Source organism: the organism of the source record quoted next, unplaced genomic scaffold (genome assembly GCF_019419815.1).
Source record: "Pyrus x bretschneideri cultivar Hongxiangsu unplaced genomic scaffold, Pyrus_bretschneideri_v1 Contig64, whole genome shotgun sequence".
In the NCBI taxonomy this organism is placed as follows: domain Eukaryota; kingdom Viridiplantae; phylum Streptophyta; class Magnoliopsida; order Rosales; family Rosaceae; genus Pyrus; species Pyrus x bretschneideri.
This window is the reverse complement of record NW_025999803.1, coordinates 1,809,661-1,837,304: the sequence shown is the minus strand read 5'-3', so window position 1 is coordinate 1,837,304 and position 27,644 is coordinate 1,809,661. Positions and strand designations below refer to the sequence as shown.

Below are 27,644 nucleotides of genomic sequence, written 5' to 3'. Positions count from 1 at the left end.
TATTTGCCTATGCCATTCTATAAGTCTCTTCTTTTTTTACGTATGAAAAAGAAGATTATGTAAACACTTATTCAAAATTCCGTTGTATTGTTGTGTGTATTTTGGTTTCATTTTAGCATTTCTTGTAATTTGTTTTGTTGTGTGTATTTTTCTTTTTGGCTTTGTGTTAGATTTGATTTTCGTGAACAATGAGTACCCTATTAATTTATTCTCTACTCATTAGTGTAAATATACGGTTGTATAAATGATAAATTCATTAAAAATAAAACTAATAAATGTATTTTAATACTTTTTTTTATTACATATTAACTTTTAAGGTAATTTAGCCAAAAATCAATAAAAACTTTACTATTTAATCATATATCAATAGCATATTTTTGTTTAGGACTTAATCAATAATATGTTTTTATTAATTAGGAATAGGTAAATGATGAATGTCACATGGGTTTTAAGTCATTATATATAGATAGAACTTGACTCTTTTATCCTTTTTGTCTTTCTCTCTCTATGTATGCTACGTGGGCGTTATGCCATTATAAATAGTTAGAATTTATTGTTCATGCTGGAAAACATCAACAAAAACAATAACAACATGACGTTCTTATGAAGTTTTTAGCTTGCAATTTGACAAATTCAAATACTAGTTTTAAAACCAAAAAATGTTGGAGAAAATACTGTAAAATCTCTAGAAAGTTTAGACTAAAAATCATCAAAAGTATTGGTAAGTATATTTGATTTTCCTCCTTTGGCTTATATTCCTGTGTCCTAATATCCATATCACAGCGTCCTCGTCCGTTCCCAAGCTTATGTCCATTTACACAAAAAACTTTAATAAGATTATCTAAAATGAACAAGTATATATGAATCAATAGTGGTAGAAATTCATTAAATAAATTTTAGAATTGAATTTCATTAATATGATTCCATAGTAAATTTCGAAATTGCTAAACATTCATACGAAAATTACCATAATTCATTTCACCCATTTGATGTGACAGCCCATCCCAGAAATATCAAAAACGTACGCGTGAAAAGACTATTTTACCCCTAGTTCGATTTCGTTACGTTTATTGGTTGTTTTTGTGTTGTGTTGGCATGTTTTGGGCCACACACTCACACTCCCACATTGAACACCCTTCTGTCCCTTTCCCTGTGATTGTCCCGAGCCCCATTTCCCTTCCCATTTCCTTCGAACGTACGGACACACCCACAAACCTATCAAACATCCACAGATCAAGGAAACCAAGCACGTATTCGAGCTCGTGAGGCTTGTAGGAGTCCAACCATACCATTTCCAGGTAAGAACTCCATCGTTTTCACGTCGATTCAACGATGTCCAATTTGGGTACTATTCATGCACACGTGATTTCTCACGTTTTAGGGAATTTCAAGCTTGTAGGTAGCTTGGTGAGGTCCCAAGGAGGCTCGGAGTGGTTCGTTTGAAGGAATTGGACGTCGGGATCACTAGTTTCGAAGTTGACCGGAGTTGGGTTGAATTTTCAGGTGAGATTTCGTGGTTTTTAACCCTTGAAAGTGGTATGATTGTGTTCCTCTAGTTCTAAGCTTCATTTTGGTACCAAAATTGTGGAATTTGGTTGAAAAACGAAGAAGTTATCGAAGTTTGAAAATTTTCCAGTTTTTTGGCGCCGGCGACTGCGCCGGAGGCTCGCCGGGGAAGAAGACGGAATATTCCGTCAAATTTGACGGAATATTCCTGACGCCGTTGACAGAATCTGTCAAAACTGATGGAATATTCCCTACGGCGTCAGTTGACGCCTTCAGCGTGCCAGGCACGTGCCTGCGCGTGGGGGCGCGTGCGGTGGTGAAAAATTATTTTAAAAATTTGGGGATGTTCGTGAGGTTGAGTAGATCACGTTGGTGTATTCATACACCCCATTTGAGCATTGTATGAGAAATTATTTCTAAAGTTTGGTTATGTGCTTAAAATTAACGTTTTTATAGTTATTTCGCATATAGGTGAGATGTATCCCGAGGACGAGCGTGGTCACTCGAGGCAGGGGGGTTATGACCCTTCCACTTATCAGTGAGTGGGCTTTTGGTTTTCTGTATATACCTATATACTTATATTTTTCCCAGAAATTGATTTAAATGTTTATTAGTTATATGCCATTCATATATTGTTGGTTGTTATGCATGATTAATTGCATTTATATATACACATATATGTTCGTATGTATGTTGGTGCTGTGGATGCACATGTAAGTGCCAGGTAAGTGTTATTCACGTTTATATTCAATAGTGCTTCAAGATGCTTAGAGAGCTCATAACCTGCACCCCTGGTGTTAGTGCTCCCGCCCAGAGTAGGGCACAGTCCTTCACGTGTTGTTCACCTCCTGCACCACACGCTCAGCTTGGATTCAAGTTAGGTGCACAGTCCTGTCGTACAGACCACATTAGGTGGTTCCGACTCGTAGGTGACCCGCGATTATTCGCACAGCCTTCACGTGATCGTAACACTAGAGCGTTTATATGTATTACACCCAGGCCTGTCGTACAGACCACTTTAGGTGGTTTCGACTCGTGGGCAGGTTTAGTTATTGTGATTGAGATTTGAGCTCTAGATGCAGCCGTACAGGTCACGTTAGGTGACTCCGGCTGCCAGATTATATGTTATTGATGTGATTTATACTTGAGCACTTGCATTTCATTGTGAGATTTGGCATGGCATATTCTTAAGCATGATTGGCATATCTATATTTATATACATATGTTTATTTTCTGGGAAGTATACAGGTTTTACGGCGAGGGGTTAGAATCTTGTTTTTGAAATGGTTTTCGAAAAGCTTTGTTTTTGCCCACTCACGCTTTTGTTTTGCGCCCCTCCAGGTTCTAGCTGTTCAGTTGGTTTGGTGGTTTCCTAGAGGGCTTTCCCAGCATTTCTAACAGACGATCACCAGCGTAGGGCCACCTTCGGGTGTACTGTTGTCGTGTCATTTAATTTGAACTGCTTTAGGCTTTCTGCTCTGAACTTGTGTCTCACTTACGCTAGCACTTATTACTATTACCTTGTATGCTAGTTTTTATTTATTCGTACTATTTCTATTATTTTGTTAGCTTCCGCATTGTGCACATGGTTACGTCACATTCGCGTGATGCCCAGCACGCCCTGATCTCGGTCAGGGTGTGTCATTTGAGATATCATTTCAAATCGTAGACTCTCAATTGCAATTGCAAGCCATCACTAAGAGAAAAGCTAGCCTAGTTAATTATAGGAGCTTGTCAAGAGAGGAACGGTGAGATGGTAGAAAGCATAGAGCTCTACGGTCAACTAGGAAACAGATACCGCATTGCAGTGTTTGAATCCAAATGTAAAAAATAGAACATGAAATGGACACTGAATTGCAGTATTTCAAATCCAAATGTGAAAGTCAGGAGTTGTGTGAGGTGCGAAACATAGGAGGCATGTGAATGATAAAAAAAAAATAGAACAGGAAACAGACACTTCAATGCAGCGTCTGAATCCAAAATTAAAAAAAAAAAAAAAAAAAAAAACAGAACAAGGAAACAGACACAACATTACAGTGTTTGAATCCAAATGCAAAAATGAACGTATAGGAGGTATGTGAGTGATGGAAAAAAATGAAACCATGAAATGGACATTGCAACATAGTGTCTGGATCTAAATGTGAAAATAGAATCAGAAAACGGACATTGCGTTGCAGTGTTTATCCATATTGACCTATTCCAAATTATGAAAAATATGAAGGAAAAAAAAAAGGGTGTCGGTTGAGATGGGTGCCAGTTGTAGTGGCAGATTCTGTAATTTTTGTTTATATTAAAAGCATTTAAATATCACAATACATGTTTAACCTATTTGAAATTAACATAAATATTATTGATCTGTTTTCAATATATTGTAATTTTTATCGATTTTATACAAATCACCCAAACTTTTATCATATCAATCTTGTTTTTCTTTTGGTTTAGTACATTGAGTCCTAATCCATTTACGCAGCGTAATCAAATCTCACCATTTGGCCTTTGAGTAATAATTAATCTCATTACTCATAAGAGACAAGCATGGAAGGTTTAACAATGGATGAAAGCATCTCCAATAAAACATGGAATATCTTGAAATTCGCATTTTATATTTTTGGTTGGCAAGAAAATGGCGAGATCTAAATATCCATTTTTGCCGGAAGATGTATATAAAATACAAATTTGCTTCTTTTTTTTTTTTTACATTTTTTGATTGTGAGCTTTGCCAACCAAAGAGAAAATAATAAATGAAATCTCAAATTTACATTTTTCCTATTGGAGTAGAACTAATATTCACCCCTCACGAAAAATAAAATGAGATGTAAAAGAATCTCCAAATGAAATGTTAAAAAAAAAAAAAAAAATCCTAAGTAGTCAATTTTGATAAAAAACCAGAAAGCACTTTAATTTGACATCTCAGCTGGAATAGGAGACTTTACAAAATGTTGTTTTGCCACATTAGCTAAAAAAATGAAATTTGACATCTCCATAGGAGATGGTGTAAATGTGGTTTTTATTTTTAGATGATTAATTAAAAGGGTAAATTTGTCATTGAAGGGTTTATGCGAAAGTGGATTAAAACCTTAGGTGGTGTTAGTGTAATGTTTTAAACTTGTGGAGTTTTTATGAAAACATGAAAAACTTCAGAAGGTGTTTGTGTATTTAACCCTAAAAAGTGTTGTAGGAGATTTTCTAATAATATTCCATTTAAAGTCATGTTTAGATTAATTTTCACCGTTGAATTTAATTTAGACTTGAAATGACACGTTAATGTTTTCGATCCAACTGTTTCTCTTCCACCTCTCGCATGAAGTTGAGATCTCATGTGTTGAAGAATAGAACCCCAAAATGAAAACTTCACAGAATAATATTATAAATTATATTGAATGGTTCTACTCATAATTGTACAAAGTATTTTGTGATAAAATTCAGTACCTTTAAGCATGTACAACGTGATTAAGTTGAGACAATATCTGTGTAATAGATAGTAGGCTACTGACCTGACTATGAAATCTTGACATCATATCGTCATCTCTAAGTGTACGAACAAAATTCCAACTCATGATGAAGTTTATAAATAATAATAACAATAATAAAAATGAGTAGAGAAAAATGGTGCCTCCAAAACATGTTTTCCTACGTTTTGGTACACTAGTCTGTCGTGCAAGGTGTAATTGATTGGAAAAAGAGTGAGTACAAAACCCAATTTCGAGCCCACAAGAGGAAAAATAATGAAGCGAGGACACTTTCTTGGTTGATGTTTGGCACAAGTACAAGGTACTCACGTGATGGATCATGGATGGGACCAAAGCTGGCTTAGATGTTGATACATTTTATTGAGGATTGCTACATGTCGTTTGTACTCGCATCCACTTTTTAACTATGATTTTATTTATTGACACATTGATTGCTTTACGGTGTACAATCGTCGTTGTCAAAAAGAAAAACAGAATTAAAGTTGAATAAAATTGATCATAAGTACCGTTTGACAAACATTTATGTGCAGAGAATCTCTAATCAAGCATGGTACAATTTTAACGTATTTGTATCTTCATTTATAGACGAAAGATTTATATAGAATAAGTTCACCGTTATATAACACTCCAGTTCATTAATACATGTTAGATATAAGTTTTTCTCTATATAAAATAATAATATTAATCGAGACGCTGTGTGACAGTGAACTCATTCTATACAAATTGCTTTTCACCTAGAGGACCCTCTTTGGTAGTCTAGTTTGTAGTTGTTTAATATTAAACACGTACGTGTTTACTAATTTGTCTATATGAATGAAGAATCAAACAACAGAGTACAAAAATAAATGTTCGGAACCATACAAGGATTAAAGGCCATTGTGAGTTTTAAGAGCTAGGTTAATTGGAATGACCAAGGACTTATCCAGACTTAAGGGCCAACCGCCAACATGCAGTAGACCAAACATGCCACATTTCTGTAGAGAAGGTACAATTAATTACTTCCGATCACGCAAACTTGTCTTGCCTTCTTGAAACATGCCACTGCACAGCAATAATTACGGCGAAACCATATATGATAAATGGTCCGTTGGGATATACTGAAAACTTCACCAAAAGCAAGTGAAAAAAACTTCAATCGCAATTTTCTCACTCCATCACCTACAGACTAACCACCTTATGTAACCCTCTATTTTATCAAGTGAGTTTACGGCCTCATAGACAGGTTCCTACTACTACTGCTGCTACAAGCGCTAGCTGATTGAGCAAGTGCTATCGCCGGTTTAGACAAGTTTTTACTATTGTAGTCTGACGACCAAATCTTATGCATAGCTCGACTCGCCTAATCCATTACCATCCTATTAAAAAAAAAAAAAAAAAAAACACTACTCAGCTCTTTACAATTAAAAGAGTCATTCATGTTTACCTATAAATTATAATTTGACATGAGTACGTAATTTTTTTAACATACGTGCTTTGCTCTTTCGTAAGTTTTTTTTCTTTTCATACGAGTTCAAAGCTCCCGGTCTATACCAATAAATTATAGTTTGACTAAATGTGCGGTCAAGAATGCAACAACAACCAAAGTTCCCCGTGCATACTGGAAAACCCTAGCAATGCACCGGTGCTTAGAGATCGTAATTAGGGTTGATTTTGTCGAGACCTTGTGTGTGCAGAGAGAATTATAAATATTCAGTTTGGAGTGCATTTTGTTAAATCGCTACCTTCCGCTACCATTTTCGAGTTTATCAGTTCAAAGTTTCGTTTATCAAAAAGTGACGACTTAGGAATATATAATCACCCATCTAATGTTATTCTGAATTTGTTTTAGTTAAAATCTGCAGGGGACACCCAATGTTTAACAGAAAATAGAGCTACAAACAAAGCCAGTATTTGCAGCATCTTTTCTGAGGGGTCTTAGAGGGCAACCTTCTTTACTCGAAACAAGGTCGGTCGCTCCTTCAGTCCTTTAAATCCTTCAGGCTGTGGAGCATTACAAAAAACAAGTGAAACCAATTAATTTTAACAACATAACATCTTTACTGGTAGCGTATGCTGTGAAAGAATCTAAATGCGAATGAAATATTAAGTTTTACAAGCATCGTGGAAGTTGTCCACGGCCAAAGGAAAAAGAATGATATGCAATGAAGATGACGATGATTCACTTAGAGAAATATAAGTAGTAAATGTGATGGTCTATTGTCCTAAATAGTATTTGCAGAAGCATCGATTAAAAACCGTCCAAATTTGAATGTCAGCTAAAATTATCAAACATACAGCATCTTTTACCTGGTTGATAATATCTCTTCTTGTTTCCTTTGCCTGTCTTCCTCTGTGACTCCCAACAAATACCGCTTCAAACTGCAGCAAAAGAAGCAAGGATAAGAGTGAGAGGAAATAATTCATAGCTATGCTAAAATGCACGAGTAAATTCGAAAACACTTGTGCCATCTCCACTGAGCTTCTGTGGCAGAATGTGTGCATGGACTTACGGGCTTCATGCACCTCATTGTATCAATAAAGTATAAACCGTCATTTTAAAAGGTAAAACAGTTATTTTTTTTTTCCGTGGTCCCTTCAGTATTACACCCTTACATACATCCACTTTTACAAAACTGGAATTGATATCCACATACCTGCTCAAACCTTTGGCATCAGGAAGCTCGCACTCATCTGTGATTACGCGAATAATGGCCTTTCTAAGATTATCATCATCCATTCAGAAAATCTCCAGTTTGATCGTATACATCAAGCGTCTTCAACAAGTTGGGGTCACAATAAGATAAGATAGAGAATACTCCTACAAACCAAAAAAAAAAAAAAAAAAAAAAAAAAAAAAAAAAAAAGAAAAAATTGTCGCTGCGTTTCTGAAACAGCAATTATAACACTTGTACTTCCATTAAGCCGATAACCGGTATCATGAATGTTCAGAGATTTTCCAACATGATTAACCTGTAGAAGGTAAATGTTAAGAATAACCCACCCACATTATAAATAAAGGAACCTTGCAGAAAAAAGAATTTTATTATAACCGGAGTAGGTATTATGATGGCTTCATTTGGAGAAGGTAGTCTAGCCGTCCGAGTAGTTTTTGGGAAGGGAGAGTTGCAAGGCAGCATATCGACAAATTTGCTAACAAACTTCAGAGATTTGGTAAGATTCTTCCCTTCAGCAGTCAGATTAATTATGCAATTTTCCTTACAAATTAAGGACTTGCGAATCTCCTCGAGTGATGAAGAAACTTCATCCCAATTTTGATCAACTTTCCTTTCAAGCACTTGTAGAAACTCCCAGAAACTAAGTACAGAGAATATGGAAACTGTATGAGAAACTGTAAAGATCCATAACTATAAGAAACGAATTGTACAAAAACTTGAAAGCTTTTCTTATATTCATATGATCATATCAAAGATAGGCAAAGATGCCAACCCATATAAATAATTCCTTATCTCAGAAGAACATGCATAGGGTAGTGTACAATAACATTAAAATGCCAAACTCCTGGAAACCCTAAGTGTTTAAATCCTTTGATAAGGTGTACAATAACAAGAATACAAACCATTTAATTTTATGTCCTAAACGCTATTTCCATGTTTCTGAATGTGCACTTCACACAGAGATGAATAGAATCGGTAAAGTTTAGGATATGCAAAATAAATCCAGAAGACAAGTAGCATGAAAGTTCCATTCCAACCTGATACCAAACATTTGTTCAGCCACCCATCCGGAAACATTCAGCTTTGCCTCCATCCTTGAAGCTGTAATTTTATGACCACTACCTCCCAATAGGTTCTGAAAATGACAGAATATAAACTCTAAGATTTGAAAGTTAACATTAAGGATCAGTACTGTTGAGCTTTGTTGAATAAAAGTCCATAATAATACCTGCATTCTAGCTTTAAATTCGAAAACAAGCTGCTTAAACCGCTGCTGATCTGTGAACTGGACTTCTTGGAGAACACAATTAACCTGTAATAACATGAAACGAATGCATGAAAACCTCGATCTATTATCTCCCAACTCACTGGCTAAGCATCAACAAAACTTGCAACAATAAAATAGAGGAAAAGGGTAAAAATCTAATGAATGCTTGCTTATAAAAGAAAAGGCGAGCACTCCTAAGCTTACTTTGATTGGTAAATCAATGGAAATTTTGCATGGAATATTTTAAATCAAGGTATTCATATTTAGAATGACACACAGAGTTCAATTAAAAATATTGTTTCCTATAAAAAAACAGATAATTATTTTATAATGTGTAGGAAAATGGAGCCATATCATACAAACTATTGTTAACTGAAAGAAAAAGAAAAGAATACCAGTTGAAACAGGTGTTTAGCTCGTCCTGCCATGGCCTTCCCTCGGATAAGTATATGACCGCAGAGATCTTCCTTGCATCTTACATCCGAGACCATCGCATCAATTGATATTCCTCCAGTCTTTCTTCCAATCCATTGATGAAGTTCAATAAAAGACATGTCTTTTGTATTCATGTCCAGCAATGATTTACTGCAAAGAACATCATGGTAGAGTCAAACAAACGTTCTAGTCTGCCTTATTTCTCCAAAACACGACTCTTGAAAGAACAAAACATATAGAGCTCAACGGATAGTTCAAACACCATTATCATTTATCACTATATAGGACTATTAATGTGAGTAAAGAAGCAGTTCATTTGTGTATGTAATTGTAGTAAAAGAAAGTAACTAATCACAACACTGTAGTACAAACTTCATGCAATTCTCTAAATAATTAAACATGCATATTCGACTCAACATCTTACCAAAAAAGAGGTACTAAAGGAACAAGCTCTTGCTTTAGTGAACTCATATGGAAAACAATGTCCGTGTAAAGGACATCATGTGTGAAGATGTCATGCTTCAATACTTTACCTCCATTGATACACGCAACCTACACACACCAGATAGACAATTATTGTAGGAACTAACCCATAAGGAAACTCGTTTGATACATAAACACACGAATCTGAAACTTAGGGTGAAGATAACCTCGGTGGGAACAGGAATAGGCCCTTTTGGAAAATCTTGCGGAGAGAGGATTGGACCACTTCTCAAAGCTTCAAGTGGGTGAGGGGTTTGCTGTTTCAGTCGCAGCTCCTGTGTCGCATGTGCCAGCTCAGCGAGCTCTTTTTCTGTCATAGATGCTTTAAATTTATTCAAAATTTTTTTCTCAACTGCTTCATCGCAAGAAGCCATTTGTGGATCAGGCTGACAAAGAAGTCAATCGTTAGGAACTTAGGAGTAATAAACATTGTCAGAAAGATTGGGCAAAAATTTTGCAATTAATTAACTGCATTTCTACCAGGACTCGATGAGGATTGTTCAATAAGAATTTCTGTATTAGAGGAGAGAAATCAGATTTTGACCCTTCATCCCGTATTCTGGCTTCCAATGTCATTAAAGATTTCTCATACTTCAATGGCTCAAAAGGATCCATATCATATTGATAACTATGGCAAATTAAGCCACAAATCTCCATCAAAGAATAAGAACGAAGAACAATGAATATCAGAGTAGAGAGAAAATGATATCTTGCAAATGTTTCTGTATTTTACTGAATGAATACAATTGCTTACATTTTCAGTATATATACCTAACAAGCTTACAGCTGTCAAAACTTAATAACTAAGACATCTAAACACCTTAATATGACTAAAATACCCATGCACATATACTTGGTTAATACTCCCCCTCAATCTCAACTGGGATATCCCAGTCTGAGATTGGTACAATGATGAACAAACACAGGACTGTGTAAACCTTTGGTCAAGATATCTGCAACCTGAGCGTTGGTAGGAATATATTGAACCTCTAGATCTCCCTTTTGGACCCTTTCACGAACAAAATGGAAATCTGTATCCAAATGTTTAATCCGAGTATGAAAAACTGGATTAGAACATAAGGCTAACATTGAAAGATTATCACAATATAACAACGGTGCAGATGGAAGACAAACATGAAGATCTTTGAGAACAGATCGAACCCAAGCTACATCTGCAGCAGCATTAGCTAATGCCTTATACTCTGCCTCAGTAGAACTGCGAGACACACTTCCTTGTTTCTTGGACTGCCATGAGACAGGATTTGAACCAATAAAGACAATGTATCCTGTGGTGGACCTTCTGGTATTTATATCAGCAGCCCAGTCAGCATCGCTATAAGCAAGCAATTCCATGTTTCCCTGAGCAGAATAAGTCAATCCACACTGCAAAGTACCTTTAAGATACCGAAGAATTCTTTTAATCAAACAAAAATGTTCTTCAGTCGGAGTGGTCATAAATTGGCATGCATAATTGACTGCATAGGCAATATCAGGCCTAGTGAAGGTCAGATATTGTAATGCACCAACCATACTTCGATACACTGTTGGATCAGCCATTGGTTGTCCTTCATCCTTCAATAACTGAGTGTGTGGCTTACTCGGAGTTGAACAGGGTCTACAATGCATCATACCAGCCTTATTGAGAAGATCAGTAACATATTTAGACTGATTAATGAAAATGTCTCCATTGTCTCGATAGGCAATCTGCAAACCCAAAAAATAGGTTAACCTCCCCATGTCTTTCATATCAAATACACTGGCTAAATCATCAATGACTTGCTGTATTAACTGGGAAGAAGACCCTGTGATGATAATATCATCAACATACAAGAGCAATATCACTACATGAGAATCACTGATCTTCACAAACAAACTAGGATCAGAATGAGAAGAGTGAAACCCCAAAGTAGGTAAATAGCTTGTAAACTTGGCATTCCATGCTCTGGGAGCCTGTTTCAGTCCATATAGAGACTTAAGGAGCTTGCAGACATGATTAGGATATAGAGAATCGTGAAAACCTTGAGGTTGTTTCATAAACACCTCCTCTTACAATTCTCCACGAAGAAAGGCATTCTTCACATCTAATTGCCTTAAATCCCATTTGTTCATTGCTGCAAGAGACAAGACTAGCCTTACTGTTGTGTGTCTGACCACTGGACTAAATGTTTCTTCATAGTCCAAACCATGTTCTTGGCTAAAACCTTGAGCCACCAGCCTTGCCTTGTAACGAGACACCTTTCCATCTTGATCCTTCTTAAGCTTGTACACCCACTTGCTTCCTATAACATTTCGATTAGGAGGAACTGGTACTAGTTCCCAAGTACCTTGTTTCTGCAAAGCTTCAAATTCTTCCTGCATTGCATTTCTCCAGTGCACAGAGGTAACAGCTTGCTTGTAATGAGTTGGTTCTGAAGACTCATGAATATCCAATATAGCAGTAAACCCACGAAACATAATATCATCATCAGAAGATAAGGAAGAATCTGGAGGCATGGAGACAGAAGCACAGTAACCAGAATAATCTTTCCTTTGTAAAACTCCACTTTTTAACCTTGTAATCATATTATGCTCAGAAGGCACATTAATTACATCAGTATGAATCACAGGATCATTTGCATCATGAAGAGAAACTGAAGGTGTACCAGCCACAACATCAGGAGAGATATATGAAATAGCAACCATATCATCAGGTGTAGAACAATCATTTGGAGGCAAATCTTCAGAGTTAGAAGTTACCTGAATTTGGGAAGGATTGTGGACAGGCAACCTTGGAGAGGAAGAAGTTGAATGTAGAGTAGTAGCTTGTAATGGTAACAGTCCTGAACTTGATGCTGTACCAGAAGACTGAGAAGAGACAGAATGCAGCTCCATGTCTGGAGGATTAACCACATCATTCACCCCCTGTTGCTCAGATTCATGTGACAATACAACCGAAACAACTCTAGGGAACTCTCTTGAGGTTGTTGAAGAAGACACAGATAGAGGAATAGATCTAGAATGAAAAGGCTTAAAAGGAAATACATGTTCATCATGAATGACATGCCGAGACAAAAATAACCTTTTGGTAGATATATGAAAACAGAGTACACCTTTGTAACCTACGGAATATCCCAAAAAAACACATTCATCACTTCGTGCTTGTAGCTTATTGGCATTATAAGGTCTCAAATAAGGAAAGACTGCAGAACCAAAGACCTTTAAGGACCCTAAAGAAGGTGATTGTCCAAACAACTTCATATAGGGTGAAATCATTTCTAAATTCTGACTAGGCATTCTATTGATCAAGAATATTGCATGACTACACGCATGAAACCAGAACTGTTGAGGTAAATAAGCTGCACTCAGTAATGTCACAGTAGTCTCAACAATATGTCTATTTTTCCTCTCAGCAAGACCATTCTGCTGAGGTGTGTACGGACAAGAAACAAGATGCAAAATGCCATTGGTATCCAAGAAGGTCTTAAACACTTTACTCATGTACTCTCCTCCTCCATCAGACTGTAAAATCTTAATAGTTGTTTTGAAATGATTCACAACAAAGGCATGAAATTTCACAAAGACAGTGTACACATCAGACTTATTAACAAGTGGAAAGATCCAAGTAAACCTTGTGCATTCATCAACAAAAATTACATAATATCGGTAACCTTCCACAGAAACAGTAGGTGAAGGTCCCCAGACATCAGTATGCACTTTTGCAAAAGGAATACTGGACTTATTACACTTTGAAGAAAAGGGTTGTCTAGACATCTTACCCCTAATACAAGCAGAGCACAACTGAGGACTTTTATCTAAAGAAACAGAAATCTGAGAGTCTTGAAGCATTTTTTGTTGAACCTCATTGGTGGGATGCCCAAGTCTATGATGCCAGATAGATGTCTTGACAAGTTGCCCCAACAAAGCTTGAGGTGTATTATTCATTAGCTGAGAATACTTGTAGAAGTGCTGCTGAGGAATGTAATACAAGCCACTACTACTACTCCTTCCTTTCATGAGGATTTTCTTGGTTGCCTTGTCCTGCACCCAAAAACCAAATTCATCAAGTATAACATAGCAATTATTATCCTTGCAGAGTCTATAAACTGATAATAAACTAGCTGCTAACTGTGGAACATGTAACACCATTTGAAGAGTTAAAGATTTAGAAGAGGTTAAAAGAGAACCCAAACCAGTGTTAGCAACTGGAAGTCCCTCTCCATTGCCAACTGTAATCCTGTCATTGCCCTCAAAAGGTGTCACCAGTGTCAAATTATCAAGGTCAGCAGTCATATGGTGAGTAGTTCCTGTATCTAACACCCAATTTGGCTGTGAAGAAGACACGAAATTCTGCTGAGCTTGTGCAGTAAGGTCAGTCAAAGAAGGAGATGGTTGATCACCTTGATATGCATAATTGCCTCTGTGATAACAGTTGAGAGCAGTATGGCCTTTCTTTCCACAAATTTGACATGCCATAACTGGAGGAGCAGAACTGGAACTTGCATCATACCTTGAGTAACAATTAGGAGCAGTATGACCTCGTTTATGACAAATCTGACATTCAGGAATCAGTGTTGTTTTGGAATCAGTATTGCCATTCCAATTCTGCCAAGTTGAACCACCTTTAGACCCAAAATTAGAACTTCCATTATTATTTGTGCTTCCAGCAAAGAAATTTGAATTCCCTGAGAACCTGCCATTATTGTTCCCATTATACCTAGGCCGGTTGTTAAATCTTCCATTGTTACCTCCATAATTCCGATAACTCCTGTTATTCTGAGAATGTGCAGTATTTTGTTGATGGAACTGAGGAATAAAAGCCTGAGACACAATTTCCCCAGTTGACCTTTGAGTATTATCCTGAGAATGCACATTAGTACCACTGACAAAACCAGAACCACCATAAAATGATTGAGCTGATCTGTGACTCTGTGAAGAATTAGCATTTGAAGATTCACCATGACAATACATGCCCGACATAGGAAAATTCATTGTAGATTGTGAATCTTCAGCAGTCCTTTCTGCAGCCAATAATTGAGCGCGAAACTCTTTAAGAGAGGAGTTTCACGAGCCACAATCACAGTACGGATCATGTTAAATTCTGCTGGCAATCCAGCCAAAGCAGCAACAATAAGATCATTCTCAGATACAACTTCTCCAGCAGCAAGAAGTTGATCCTTAAGAACCTTAATTCGCAACATGTATTTCTCCACACTATCCGAGCCTTTCTTAATTGTCAGTAACTCAGTCTTGAGATGATTCACTCTGGCTCTCGAAACAGTAGCAAACCGATCTTGCAAATTCATCCAGGCTTCATGTGCAGTTCTACTACCAACAACATATTCAACTGCTTCATCACCCAAAGTAGCAAGCAATAGACTCACAAGAGCCCTATCTCGTTTAATCCACTCTTTATAAGCGGCTGTAAGTTTAGTAGTGATACCACCATCTTCAGTAAAGACAAACTTTGGTGGACAGACAGAGGTACCATCAAAATGATCAAACAAATCATTTCCTTCAAGAACAGATCTAAACTGAAAAGACCACTTCACAAAATTATCCTCCTGAAGTCTAATGGTTAACATTCCAAGTAGACTTTCAACCTTCACCATATTCATCGCCATTACTCCAAAAAAAAAATTGAAAGAGCATAGTAATTTCAACTACAAAATCAACCACAACAATCAAAAGGCAACAAAGAGCTTCGTGCTCAAATCAAGCACCAGTAATCAAGGAGCTGCGTGCTCAAGAACCACCCTATACTGTGCAAATTGGTAAAATCAACCAATGATAGGCTTCGTGCCCTAGAAATCAGCAACAATCAAGAAACAACAAGGAGCTTCGTGCTCAAATCAATCACCAGTAATCAGCAACAATCAAGAAACAACAAGGAGCTTCGTGCTCAAATCAATCACCAGTAATCAAACTCTTATAGGCTTCGTGCCCTAGAAATCATCACATCAAGCCACACATCCATAATTCTTCATGACGAATTCCACAATTATACTAAGAAACATCTCAATTTTGAAGATCAAGACACACAAAACCTGATATCGCAACAACAATCAAAGATCCCAATCTGAACCGATCAAGATTCAGCACAGAGACGCCGCAGAAAAACCGTAAGCCTGATGAGCTAACCAGGATCCTCTCCACCGGTTTACTGAACCTCAGCTCTTGATACCATGATAACTATGGCAAATTAAGCCACAAATCTCCATCAAAGAATAAGAACGAAGAACAATGAATATCAGAGTAGAGAGAAAATGATATCTTGCAAATGTTTCTGTATTTTACTGAATGAATACAATTGCTTACATTTTCAGTATATATACCTAACAAGCTTACAGCTGTCAAAACTTAATAACTAAGACATCTAAACACCTTAATATGACTAAAATACCCATGCACATATACTTGGTTAATACATATATCCATTTATCCTGTAGAGAATTATCATATCAGGCTTAGGAAAAAAATAAATGGCCATAAAATGGCACGGATTTTTTCAATAAAAAAAGAGACGGAGAAAGCAAAAGTGAAGAAGATCATATCTTACAATGGATCGGAGCATTAAGCAAAGGCCTCGAGGAACTGATCCAATAACGTTTTCCCTGAGAGAAATCTCCATCATATTCATGGATGCTTCTACAGCATCTGCATCAAAACCTCTCTTCATAAACATTCTAAGTGCAAACAGTACGCTTCTACCCTTGAAATGTCATTATGAGAGACACTCTTCAACCCAATACTAAATAGAGGTCGAAGGAGATGAAAATGAACCCCAGTAAAACTTGCTATAAAGCCATTTGACAGCAAGATTATGTTCAGTGGAGAAAACATAGTTGCCGACGTAATATTAATCAACAGCTCAATCGTCCTCAGTCTCCATGTCTAAGGCCATCTCGCAGAGACACCAGCTGAGGGACATGTGATCCTTCTTTAAATCACTCGATTGACCAGAAGGATATTTTTTCAGAATCTTAACTGGTTTTGAAACTAGCTTCGGGGGTTTCACCCTTTCAATTGCGGCTGAGCTTGCATCAAACATTTCCAGGTACTCTGAAAGAGAGAGAGAGAGAGAGAGAGAGAGAGAGAGAGAGAGAGAGAGAGAGAGAGATTGTTCAGATATAAATTTTAAATTTTATTCTCAACAATCTTACACTTATATCATTCATCTGAATCATTAGAAGGAAAATCAATTACATAAAAAAGACATTACTGAGCAATGTATTACTCTAACAGCTACTCATTGTGTTCTCTTAACTTCTAGTACCCTCTGTTTTAGTTCCTCCAAACAAATGGTTAAAACCAAAATGATGGGACACTTGTGAGTTACAAGTTTAACAACCTTGTTTAAGTAAACGAAAAATTGGTAAACACGTGAATGAAGACAAACTAGTCATGTATCATAGGATAGTTTGCAAGCAAAACATATGTAATTTACATGTATGTTGAAGCGGAACTGTTTCAATACCACTCAGAATTCGCAGGCGGTCAGTTGGATCATCATCTCCATAAAACCAGATTCTTGCATTGCTGGGATGGTAATGCTTACGGTGGAACTCCCGTAATTTTATAACCCAAAAGTCAGAAAGAAAAGAGCAGTATTGCTACAATAATATTTAAGAAACAATACATATACATATGTACTTCTATCGTATGTATGGTCACAGCACATAAGGAATCAAAATATCAAAGTTTAGCATAGTAATATGATGTACAAAATAACTAATCTTCCTCATTAGAATATAACAAACCTTGAATTCTTCAAATGTTAGTTTCGGAATAACTTTTGGATCACCCAGTACGTCGAAACCATAGCTATTGTCTGGAAATACAGCCTGTAGAAAATAGAAACCAGATCAATATTATATTACACATTGAAATAAACAAAAAAATCAAAACAAATCATAAGGATGACTGTGCAGCTAATATGTCAGCAACGTGGATGGCTGGTATACCAGAGAAAATACGAAGTCAACAAACAAACTCAAGCATAAATGCATCCGATTGATATCGTTGTATATAAGCTCACATGTCGTGATTTCGCGGCCAAAAGCTAGATAACATTTTATCGATTTTTGTACATAGAACGTTTCGCAGCCAAAAGCTAGATAACATTTTATCAATTGGTATATAGAACGTTTAGCTTAAATATACGCAGTTAAATTCATCAAGTAATGATTCATATTGTTATAGTGATGGAGGGAGGAAGGGAGGGAGGGAGGGAACAGAGAGACAGGATAGAGAAGCTAAGGTTTGATTCATCAGCAAGAGACAATCAGAACTCAGAAGGACTAGGTGACACTCGACTTATATGTATGAGCTGTACAAAACATTAAAACTTCATAAGGAAACTGCGCGAAAAGGCTGAAGTTATATGTTAACCTGCCAAAATGTTACAAACATAGACAGTAACAACTGGACAAAAATTAGAAACAAAACTTGCCTGTTCAACAGTTTGCTATAACATAGCTTTAGGCGAAGGCTGGGAATAGAAGTCTTTCCTCTCATTGAAAGCAGCTCCTAAAATAATCATTTGAGAAGAAATAACAGATTAGTTTCAAAATTGGAAATTAATGGAATAAACATACAAAAAATGAACATATATATATATGTTTGTGTGTGTATGCTAGTTTATATACGAACAAACAAAAAATGAATAAATGGGTAGCTCCATTTTATTAATAAATAAACAAACAAACAAAAAATGAAAATTTTGAGATTTTGGAAGAGTACTCACAGTGGGGTTCGGAAAACGATGCCAAAGACCTTATTTTCGTCGTCGTTGGACATGGAAGCGACTTGGGCACCTGTCTTTTTGTGGCGGAGAAGCAAAGCTTCCGACTTGCACTCTCTGATGAACTCCTCGGTGACCTTCTCGAACCCCAGCTTGTCCAAATCTTCATCTGTCAAGGTTAAGGAAGAGAGCACCTCACAACACATTGTAACTGTGAGTACCCAAAAAAAAAAAAAAAGGATTAAATCGCAAAATTACCAACAAAAAGAAGAAGGGTAGCTTGGGGTTTGAGTTACTTATATTATGTACCTCCTGGTAGTGGTTGTGGTGGAGATTGAGTTGGGGACATGCCGACGGCGGTTGAGCAAAGGAAGCAGAAATAGGTTTGGGAAAATGAGGGAAGGAAGCCGGTGTGACGGCGGAGCAAGGAGGGTGGCAGTGGGGTTCGTAATCGGACGGTGGCTCTGGCTTTTGTTTCTCGGAGCAGAAGCTGAAGAAACAGTGGAGAGCTGGTGTGAGAGAGAAGGAGATGATGGCAAATGCAAATGGTTTTGAAATGTAAATAATGGATAATGGGGTTCTGGGGTTTTGATGAGAAGGAAAATGTCTGAGGGGGGAGGGAGAGAGAGAGAGAGAGAGAGAGAGGGTTTATGGAGACGCGTCAGTCGCCTGCGATTTCAGAGCTGACCGTACGGGAAGGTGGTGGACTGAGATCATAACACAATATTTGTCCCGCCCTTTATTCTTTTTTCGGTCGTTAACGTTGGAGTTGGAATTTGTCGTCCATCAGTACATTCGGATAGTTTGGTGATTGGCATGAAAATAGTTACACTCAAGCCGAGCCGAGCCGCATTAATTGTGGGGAGATAAGTTTAAATTTCAAAGTTTGTATGATAGATAAATTAAATGGAAATTGTTATTGACACTTCAAAAATCTCATTCTATACTTCAAATTTTCTATATTTAAAAAGAAAAATACATTTATAAGGAGTGTAGAATGAGATTTTTGAAGTGCTAATAACACTTCCCAATTAAATAACACCCATTTAACGACAATTAACACAACCATGGTCATCACCACCACTTTAAGCGATGAACAATAATTCACTTATTATGGTGCTCGAACTTTAATGATTTTAGGGTGTATGTGGAACATTGTTTACTTACTTTTTATTATTTCACTTAAACTATAGGATAATGTAAAGGAGATTAAACTTTTAAACCAAATGATGAGGTTGTTAATGATTGAATTATTACTTAAACGTTGATTAAATGACTTATTTCCTATTGGTGACACATCATTTAATTTGTAAATTTAGTTTAAAATTTTGATATCTCTAACATTATCTTAAAATATATACTAATTGATTTCTTTATATTATAATGAGTAAATTAATAAAACCAAGTGATTGCGTTTCTAGTATCGACTAAAAAGTGCCCATGCATAGGAGACCAAAAAACGATTATCAAATTTTGTTTACAAAATAATGTGACAAGGGTACGTTGATACAAATATGTATTCATAACTAATTTGTGGGATGTTTTTGGATATTTGGGGAATGCACAGATTCCTTTATTTGTGAATTACATATTTTTATAATAAAAATTTCAATTTTTGTATTTTCTTAAACCATCCAATTAAATTATTCAAATAGAAGATTGTTATAGTAATATATTCAAATGATTTTTTTGAGGACGAATAAACTACCAAAATGTTTTTGTAATAAAAAATACTACTGTTACAATCTATTTGTATTATTTTTCTAATAGAGATGGGGCCACATGTGTTGGTGAGCCCTACCTTTATTAAAGAGATTGTAGAATTGATGCTACAAATATGTAGTAAATGTAGCACTACTTTGTGGAATGAGAAACTATTAAAATGCTAGAGTTCGCCTGGTTAGCAGATAATCATAATATAGGCCATGCATAGGAGAATTTTTTTATTGTGATCGAAACATGAGTGATATACCACGTGTTTTTATATAAATGGTTTTAAATTTTATTTTTTAAGTTATTAATTTTTTAACACATCCATCCCATTATTTATATAATAACATTGGTGTACCATCTCGTGTTCTGGTCCCGTTGAAAAATCTCACCATACATAGGGCATCAGTTGATCACTGTCCTCCTCCATCCTCCATGTGCATGGTTGGCTGGCTGACAAAATAGAAAGTACAAAACAGAGCAAAATGGAGGTAGATTGTCTGTCCTCTTGTTTGGGTTTCCTTCCCATCCCCTCCTATTTGTACGGTCACGGTTAAGCTACGTCAATATTTTATATTCCTATTGCTTTTTGTGTTATTATCTCTATAAAAAAAATCAATATAGAATGTTGACATGGTTTAACCGTGACCGCACAAAATAGAAGGGGATAAGAAGGACATCCAAACAGGAGGGTAAACAATCTGCCTCTGAGCAAAATTCCTTTCCCTCCAAGTAACCATGAATGAGCTCCACGCGTCCACCAGGCTGGACTATTTTCTTATTTTCCATTAAGTAATTCATTCTATTCCATTTTCTTTATAAAATAGGGAACTTTATTTATTTTAATAAAAAAATTATGTTATAACTTTATTTAATAAAAAATAATTAAATATTAATAAAAAATCTTTAAATTTTAATAAAAAAGACAAAAGAATTTAAATTTTAATGAAAATGACACAATTTTAATATAAAAAATTTAAAAAAAAACCTGACGCGTGGGACCTATGCGTTCATCACAGACACTGTTTATGAAACTGAACACTATTTATGAAATTGAACATTATTTATGAAACTGAACGGTACTACACTATTTATGAAACTGAGCGGTATTACACTATTTATTAGTTCAGTTTCATAAATAGTATCTAGTTCTTGGTCCACTTTCATAAGTAATGCCTAGTTTTGGTCATGTTTCATAAATAATGCCTAGTTATTGGGTCAAGTTTCATAAAAAGTGTATAGTAGTTGGTACAGTTTCATCAATAGTGTCTCTTACTTGGTCCGGTTTCATAAATAGTACCTAGTTATTGGTCAACTTTATAAATAGTGCCTGGTTTTTTGTCATGTTTCATAAATAATGTTTAGTTTTTGGTCCTGTTTCATAAATAGTTTCCACCTATTGGGTTTGTTTTAGAAATAATATCTAATTCTTGGTTTTGTTTCATAAATAATGTCTACTTATATATTGGTTCAATTTCATAAGTAATGTCTAGTTATTGGTCTAATTTCATAAATAGTGTTACTTATTGGTCAATATATATAATCTAATTCTTGATTTAATTTCAAAAGATTTGAAACTTAGACCATTTTTGGTCTTGTAAAAGCACCCATTACGCCGAAAATGATGAACCCAGAAGTGATCCTTTATATCAAAACCTTGAGAAGATTATGGTCTTAGTAAATATATTTAAAAAGTAGTTTTCAATTGCCAAATTAAAATTCCCTCACATTTTTTACATACCTACAATAATAAATGCAGCTCTCCATCCAATTTCTTGAGTTTGGGTGTCACCTTGGAGAAACTTTTCCTTGTGCCCATAACACAAGTGGTACACCATGTGTTATTATGTAAGTGATGAGAAATTTTATTTTTTATGTTATTAATCTTTTAACACAAGAATATCACCACTTGTATATAGACACGTTGTGTACCACCCCGTATTCTGCGCACATTAAAAAAATATTTCGTCATCTGGACTACTATTGAAAAACAACACCACAAAAATAAAACTAGGGAATGGAATTTAGTTTGAAGTTTTTTTTTTCAATTCTAAATATATATATATATATAATATGTTAATGTAGCCAACAATGGGAGAAAAGAGGGGAGTGTGAAAATGGGGGATGGTGGGGGGATGTGCCTAGTGCGAGTTGGCCTTTTTGTGTTTATATTTTATTTTAATTTTTAATCTTTTGTCCTTATCATTAAATAAAGTTATTAGATGATTTTTTATTTATTAAAATGCAAATATTTGAAGCCATTTTCATTGGTTTTCTTTATAAAATACACATGCTAAGCCAATGACTCATTTATTATGAAAATGTGTCATTTATAAAATACTCATCCTAACACCATCTCCAACCCTTGGGTTAAAATCTAAAATACTCATCCAACCATTTTGGGTTAAATTTTTAGTCCGAGAATATTAAAAAATCAATTTAGGATATTTTTTTTATTAAAGTAACTTTTGAAAAAGAAAATTATGTAGACTATCCTAATTTAATTTTATGAACATTTCAACCTAAAAATATTTAGATTCCAAAAAATATTAAAAAATCTCTAAACTGACATCATGAAACTCGTGGAACACTATGAAAGAATATGAAACAAATAAAATAGTTTTTAATTAATTTAGTTTTTGGATTTAAATTTGGGAAAATTTGAAATAGGTCCAATTTTATAGGCTACCTTTTGAAATATGTCTAATTTTTAGTGACTTTTGACTTTTGAAATAGGTCCAATTTTTAATTACTTTGGACCCATATCAAAAGATCCCCTTAAATTTGGACCGTTAGATATATATATATATATATATTTTTTTTTTTTTTTTTTACCGTTAGATTTGATCAAATTAGATTTTAGCCGTTGGATTCAATGAATTAATAAATATAAAATTAAAAAAGGTACACATATATGGTGGGCCAGCTCCACTAACTCAGGGGGAATCCTGGGCTAAATTTGCCCCATAAATGAGTTTCGGGTTAAAACTCATATTTGTCTCAAGGGTTGGAGCAAGTTGGGTGTGACATCCCACATCACCCAGAGGAGTGATCCTTATATGTATATTCCCATCCCTACTTAGCACGAGGCCTTTTGAGGGCTCACTGGCTTCGGGTTCCATGGGAACTTCGAAGTTAAGCGAGTAACGCACGAGAGCACTCCCAGGATGGGTGACCCATTAGGAAGTTCTCGTGTGAGTTCCTAGAAACAAAACCGTGAAGGTGTGCTGGGGGCCCAAAGCGGACAATATCGTGCTATGGTGGAGTCTGGCCCGAGAAGTGGTCCCCCCGGGCCGGGATGTGACAATTTGGTATCAGAGCCTAACCCTGGTCACGTGTGTGCCGACGAGGATGTCGGGCCCCTAAGGGGGGTGGATTGTGACATCCCACATCGCCCAGGGGAGTCATCCTTATATGTATATTCCCATCCCTACTTAGCACAAGGCCTTTTGGGAGCTCACTGGCTTCGGGTTCCATGGGAACTTCGAAGTTAAGCGAGTAACGCACGAGAGTACTCCGAGGATGGGTGACCCATTCGAAAGTTCTTGTGTGAGTTCCCAGAAACAAAACCATGAGGGTGTGCTGGGGGCCCAAAGCGGACAATATTGTGCTACGGTGGAGTCTGGCCTGGGAAGTGGTCCCCCTCCACCCCCCGGGCCTGGATGTGACATTGGGGCAAGTTTAGAACCTAACATTTGAGTTTTACTCCAAGGGTTGGAGTAGGTCAAAACCCTAAACCCGAAATTCGGGAATACCAAAACTTTGGTTCGGTTTCGGGTTTTGAAATCCTGTCCCGAATAGATCGGTTTAGGATTTGGGCTTTGGGTTTGGGATTCGAGTTTTGGGTTTCAGTTCGGGATCCCGACTCAAACCAGCCCTATGTAAATCTTTCTATTCCATTTTCTTTATAAAATATTGATGCTAAGCCAATGACTCATTTATTTTGAATATGAGTTTAGTCAAGTTGATCTTTTAAGCTCGGTTTGGAGTAACTTTTATTTTTATTGTGATTTAGAAATATTTAAATAACCAATTTAACAGAAACTTGATTCTAATCCTACTCATTTCAATTCCTGCTCAATCTAATTCTCCTTATTCTGATTACAGATTTGTAAATAAGCCATTGATATAATATCTTATTATTTGTAAAAAAAAAAAAAAAAAAAAAAAAAAAAACAGATGCAGTCGAGACATGGTTTATGCAATAAGAAATAATGTACTTCCTAATGCATAACAATTCCCTAGTTTGAGTTGGTTGGTTGGATATATAATTTGTAGGTATGAACTTACACATTATGGCATCGACGGATTTACATTTTAAGATATAGTATTGACAAACAAAATACGCAAGGATATGAATGCGTCGAAAGTATCACGTGATAGTATCATTGTTGTGTTTTAAATCATGTGTATTTGTGTGTGTTTAACCAAAATTTGTGAATGAGGAGGAAACAAGGTTCTAATAAAGTCTAAATCGAAAGCCTGTATAAGCATATGTTTTTACTGAAAATATGACTTTAATTCTTCAAACTTAATTTTTTTTTTTTCATATAAAACCTAACATAAGTTTTTTACTCGAATAAAACCCAATGATTAGACTTCACATAAGCAAATTCATTAATTATGTTTGACTTTACACATTTAAAATTTTTCGAATGCCTAAAATACCTCCTTTTGCATGTTTAATGTGCACAAGTAAACATATGTAGATTTTAAGGAGGATTAATGATTTTACAAAAATAAAAAAAATAAAAATGGTACTAATATTCTAAATGCATTGCATGTTATATGAGAATTCAAAATTTCCATGTTTTATAATTAATTTGGTTGATTCATGTTTCTTTCACTCCATAAAATTTGCTTCTAATTTGATATAGGAATTAATTTGGCAAGTTTTCTTAATCTTAACAACATTTTTCAATTTCAATACATTTTTTTAGTGAAATAGTCCATCTTTTAAAATATTTATCAATAAAATAATGTATGTGACAACCCGTCCCTAATTTTACGATAATATAAAATTTAAAAGTGTGAATCGATGAAAATGCCTCTAGAGGTAAGGATTTTAACTTCCGTTGACCATTGTTTAGAGAGACGTATGACTCATTCTTTTAGCCTATTTGCGTAGTACTCGTCGATACGAGCGCATGAGTGTAAACGGAACGTAATTTGGAGCTATAACAAAGGAGTTACTAACGTTTAAAGTCGGGTGCATTCTAGTAAATTTAACCTTCACCCTAGAAGGCTCCAGATTTTTTGGAGTAATGTGATGTGCCATGTGTGTGGCTGGGATGAAAGGAAAAAAGAGAAAGGAGAGAGATGGACGGCTGGGATGAAAGGAAAGAAGAGAAAGGAGAGAGATGGACGGCTGGGATGAAAGGGAGATGAGAGAAAATGAGGGATTGGGGGGTTGCCCAATCAGAAACAAGAGAAGGGAAGGGAAAAGAGAGAAAAGAAAAAAAAGAGAGGGAATCAGATCGCTTTGAAGACCCGCGACCCGACCTGAGTTCTGGCGAATTTCTCGATAATTTTCCATCCATTTTTCTGGCTTTCCTCAACCTCCCATCACCACTAAACCTCATTATAACATCCCATAATCCCACTCTAGCGAAAATCATCAAGAATTGGTTACAATTTCACGAAGTTTGAACCCGTGGGTGCCGCGGAAACCCTTGCCCAAGATCCATCAATTCTGAAATGATTTCATTCAATTACCACCACCAAAACACTCCTCTAGAGGTTAGGAACAAAGCCCAAACATGTTTGAGTGTGGCGGAGCACCGAAGATGGCGGATCGAAGCCACCCATTTCTAGGGTTTCTGGCAAGTTTGATGAAATTGGGGATTTTTCCGGCCAAATTGGACTTGGCCACAAGTATAAAACTTGCTCTACTAATTGAGATCTTCCTTTCTGTGAAACTTGGTAATTTTTGGAAATAGTTGATTTTTTCGACAGGTCAGGGCAGTGCGTGGGCCGAGACCCCACCTGACCATCCTAGGCTAATTTTATGCCCCAATTCCATAATTGACATCCATTTAGTGAAATCCTGATGTTTTAATATAGTTTCATAGTGGACCGCCTAGTTGGCCGCCACTTGGTTATTATATGAACGGACCATCCGATCGTTGGATCGACACCAAACTTTAATATGTGATAGTACATAATATTTATGGACATTAGAAACTTATGGATTAAGAATATGACGTATAGATCTACCCAAATAGAATTTCTAAAGTTTGTGAAATCCAACGTTGACCGCCACTTGAATTTGCGATTGGCGGAGATCCAACTGTTGGATCGTAAAGAAGTTTTAGTATGTTGTTTTAGAAGCATAGTGTGGACTTTGGGAAGTTACGGATCGGAAATCCATGTACGAATGTTCCAGATTGACTTGTGTAGGGTTGTGGACCTCACCTTTGATAGAGACTTGACTTTTGAACAATATGTTACAAATTGATCTTAAATATTAAAATCAGTATTACTAGAGACTCTGTAGGGCTGAGTGGGCCTATATTGATTAGTGAGTTGTCCCAGATAATAAATACATCAGTTGGCTTTTAGGGTTGACCGTTGACTTTTTGTAAAATTTGACGGGGACCCTCTTAATTAGCGTATTTTGACGCTCTGATTCAGAATCTGCCATTCGTTTTTCGAAATTCGACTGTTTTAGGATAGTTCATTTATTAGCCATACTTTGTATGAAAACGCGTAATTTCATTAGCACGTTATATTTACCTAAATGGTTTCATTTCTAGGTGAAATGCATTGCAAGGACTCTCGATACTACGAGGTGGGTTCGACTAGCCGATATGATCTGTGAGTGGGTCTTTTCTTTGATATATATTGGTTAGTTTCCATATATACAATTATTAATAAATTCTCTACGTGATGCACAAGTAAGCTTACTATAAGGAGATGCCTTGATTATATTTATGGTCATGAATAGTACAATATTGATTAGAATTGTTGAATGGCTGTGGTATGACTATATTGATGTTATGTGCTTATCGTTTGCTGCACTGATGTTAGTACTCACCCAGACTAGGGCAAGTCTTTCATGTGTAATTGCACATTGCACAGTACACTCACTTTGAATCCATTGTAGTTGCCAGTCTTGTCGTACAGGTTGCCATAGGCAACTTCGACTTGTATGTGTTGCGCATAGTGTTAGTTTTCACGTGATTGTAGTACTAGAGTGTATATTATTATTACACCCAATCATGTTCATGTTAGAATATCTCTGCATGAACTCATGTGCTAGTATGTGTCAATGAGCACCCGATATGATATGTTGCTTATGTGAGATTTTGTGATTATGGATGTCATGCCCTTATTTATGAGATATTGTGCCATAATGAATTCTTGAGATTTTGTAGGCTACGGTACGTATTTTCGTATTA

The 27,644-nt window shown here is 36.0% G+C and overlaps 1 protein-coding gene across 1 annotated transcript; it reads right to left on the bottom strand.

Moving 5' to 3' along the window:
* Positions 1-7,787: 7,787 nt before the first annotated feature.
* LOC103940289 (presequence protease 1, chloroplastic/mitochondrial-like) lies at positions 7,788-17,633 on the bottom strand. The gene is made up of 10 exons (XM_048573166.1): positions 17,269-17,633; positions 16,351-16,853; positions 16,220-16,234; positions 10,284-10,433; positions 9,983-10,201; positions 9,757-9,884; positions 9,293-9,482; positions 8,859-8,942; positions 8,668-8,765; positions 7,788-8,270 (listed from the first exon to the last, which is right to left on the bottom strand). The coding sequence occupies exons 2-10, from the start codon at positions 16,474-16,476 to the stop codon at positions 7,901-7,903; spliced, it is 1,380 nt and encodes a 459-aa protein (XP_048429123.1). The 5' UTR covers positions 16,477-16,853; positions 17,269-17,633; the 3' UTR covers positions 7,788-7,900.
* Between the last annotated feature and the right edge of the window lie 10,011 nt (positions 17,634-27,644).

Coding starts and splice junctions, on each gene's coding strand:
- LOC103940289 (XM_048573166.1), bottom strand. CDS start 16,476: ATGTTTATGAAGAGAGGTTTTGATGCAGATGCTGTAGAAGCATCCATG. Junction 9,483..9,756: donor CCTTTAGTACCTCTTTTTTG/GTAAGATGTTGA, acceptor TGTTCTTTGCAG/TAAATCATTGCTGGACATGA. Junction 8,943..9,292: donor CTAAACACCTGTTTCAACTG/GTATTCTTTTCT, acceptor ATGTTATTACAG/GTTAATTGTGTTCTCCAAGA.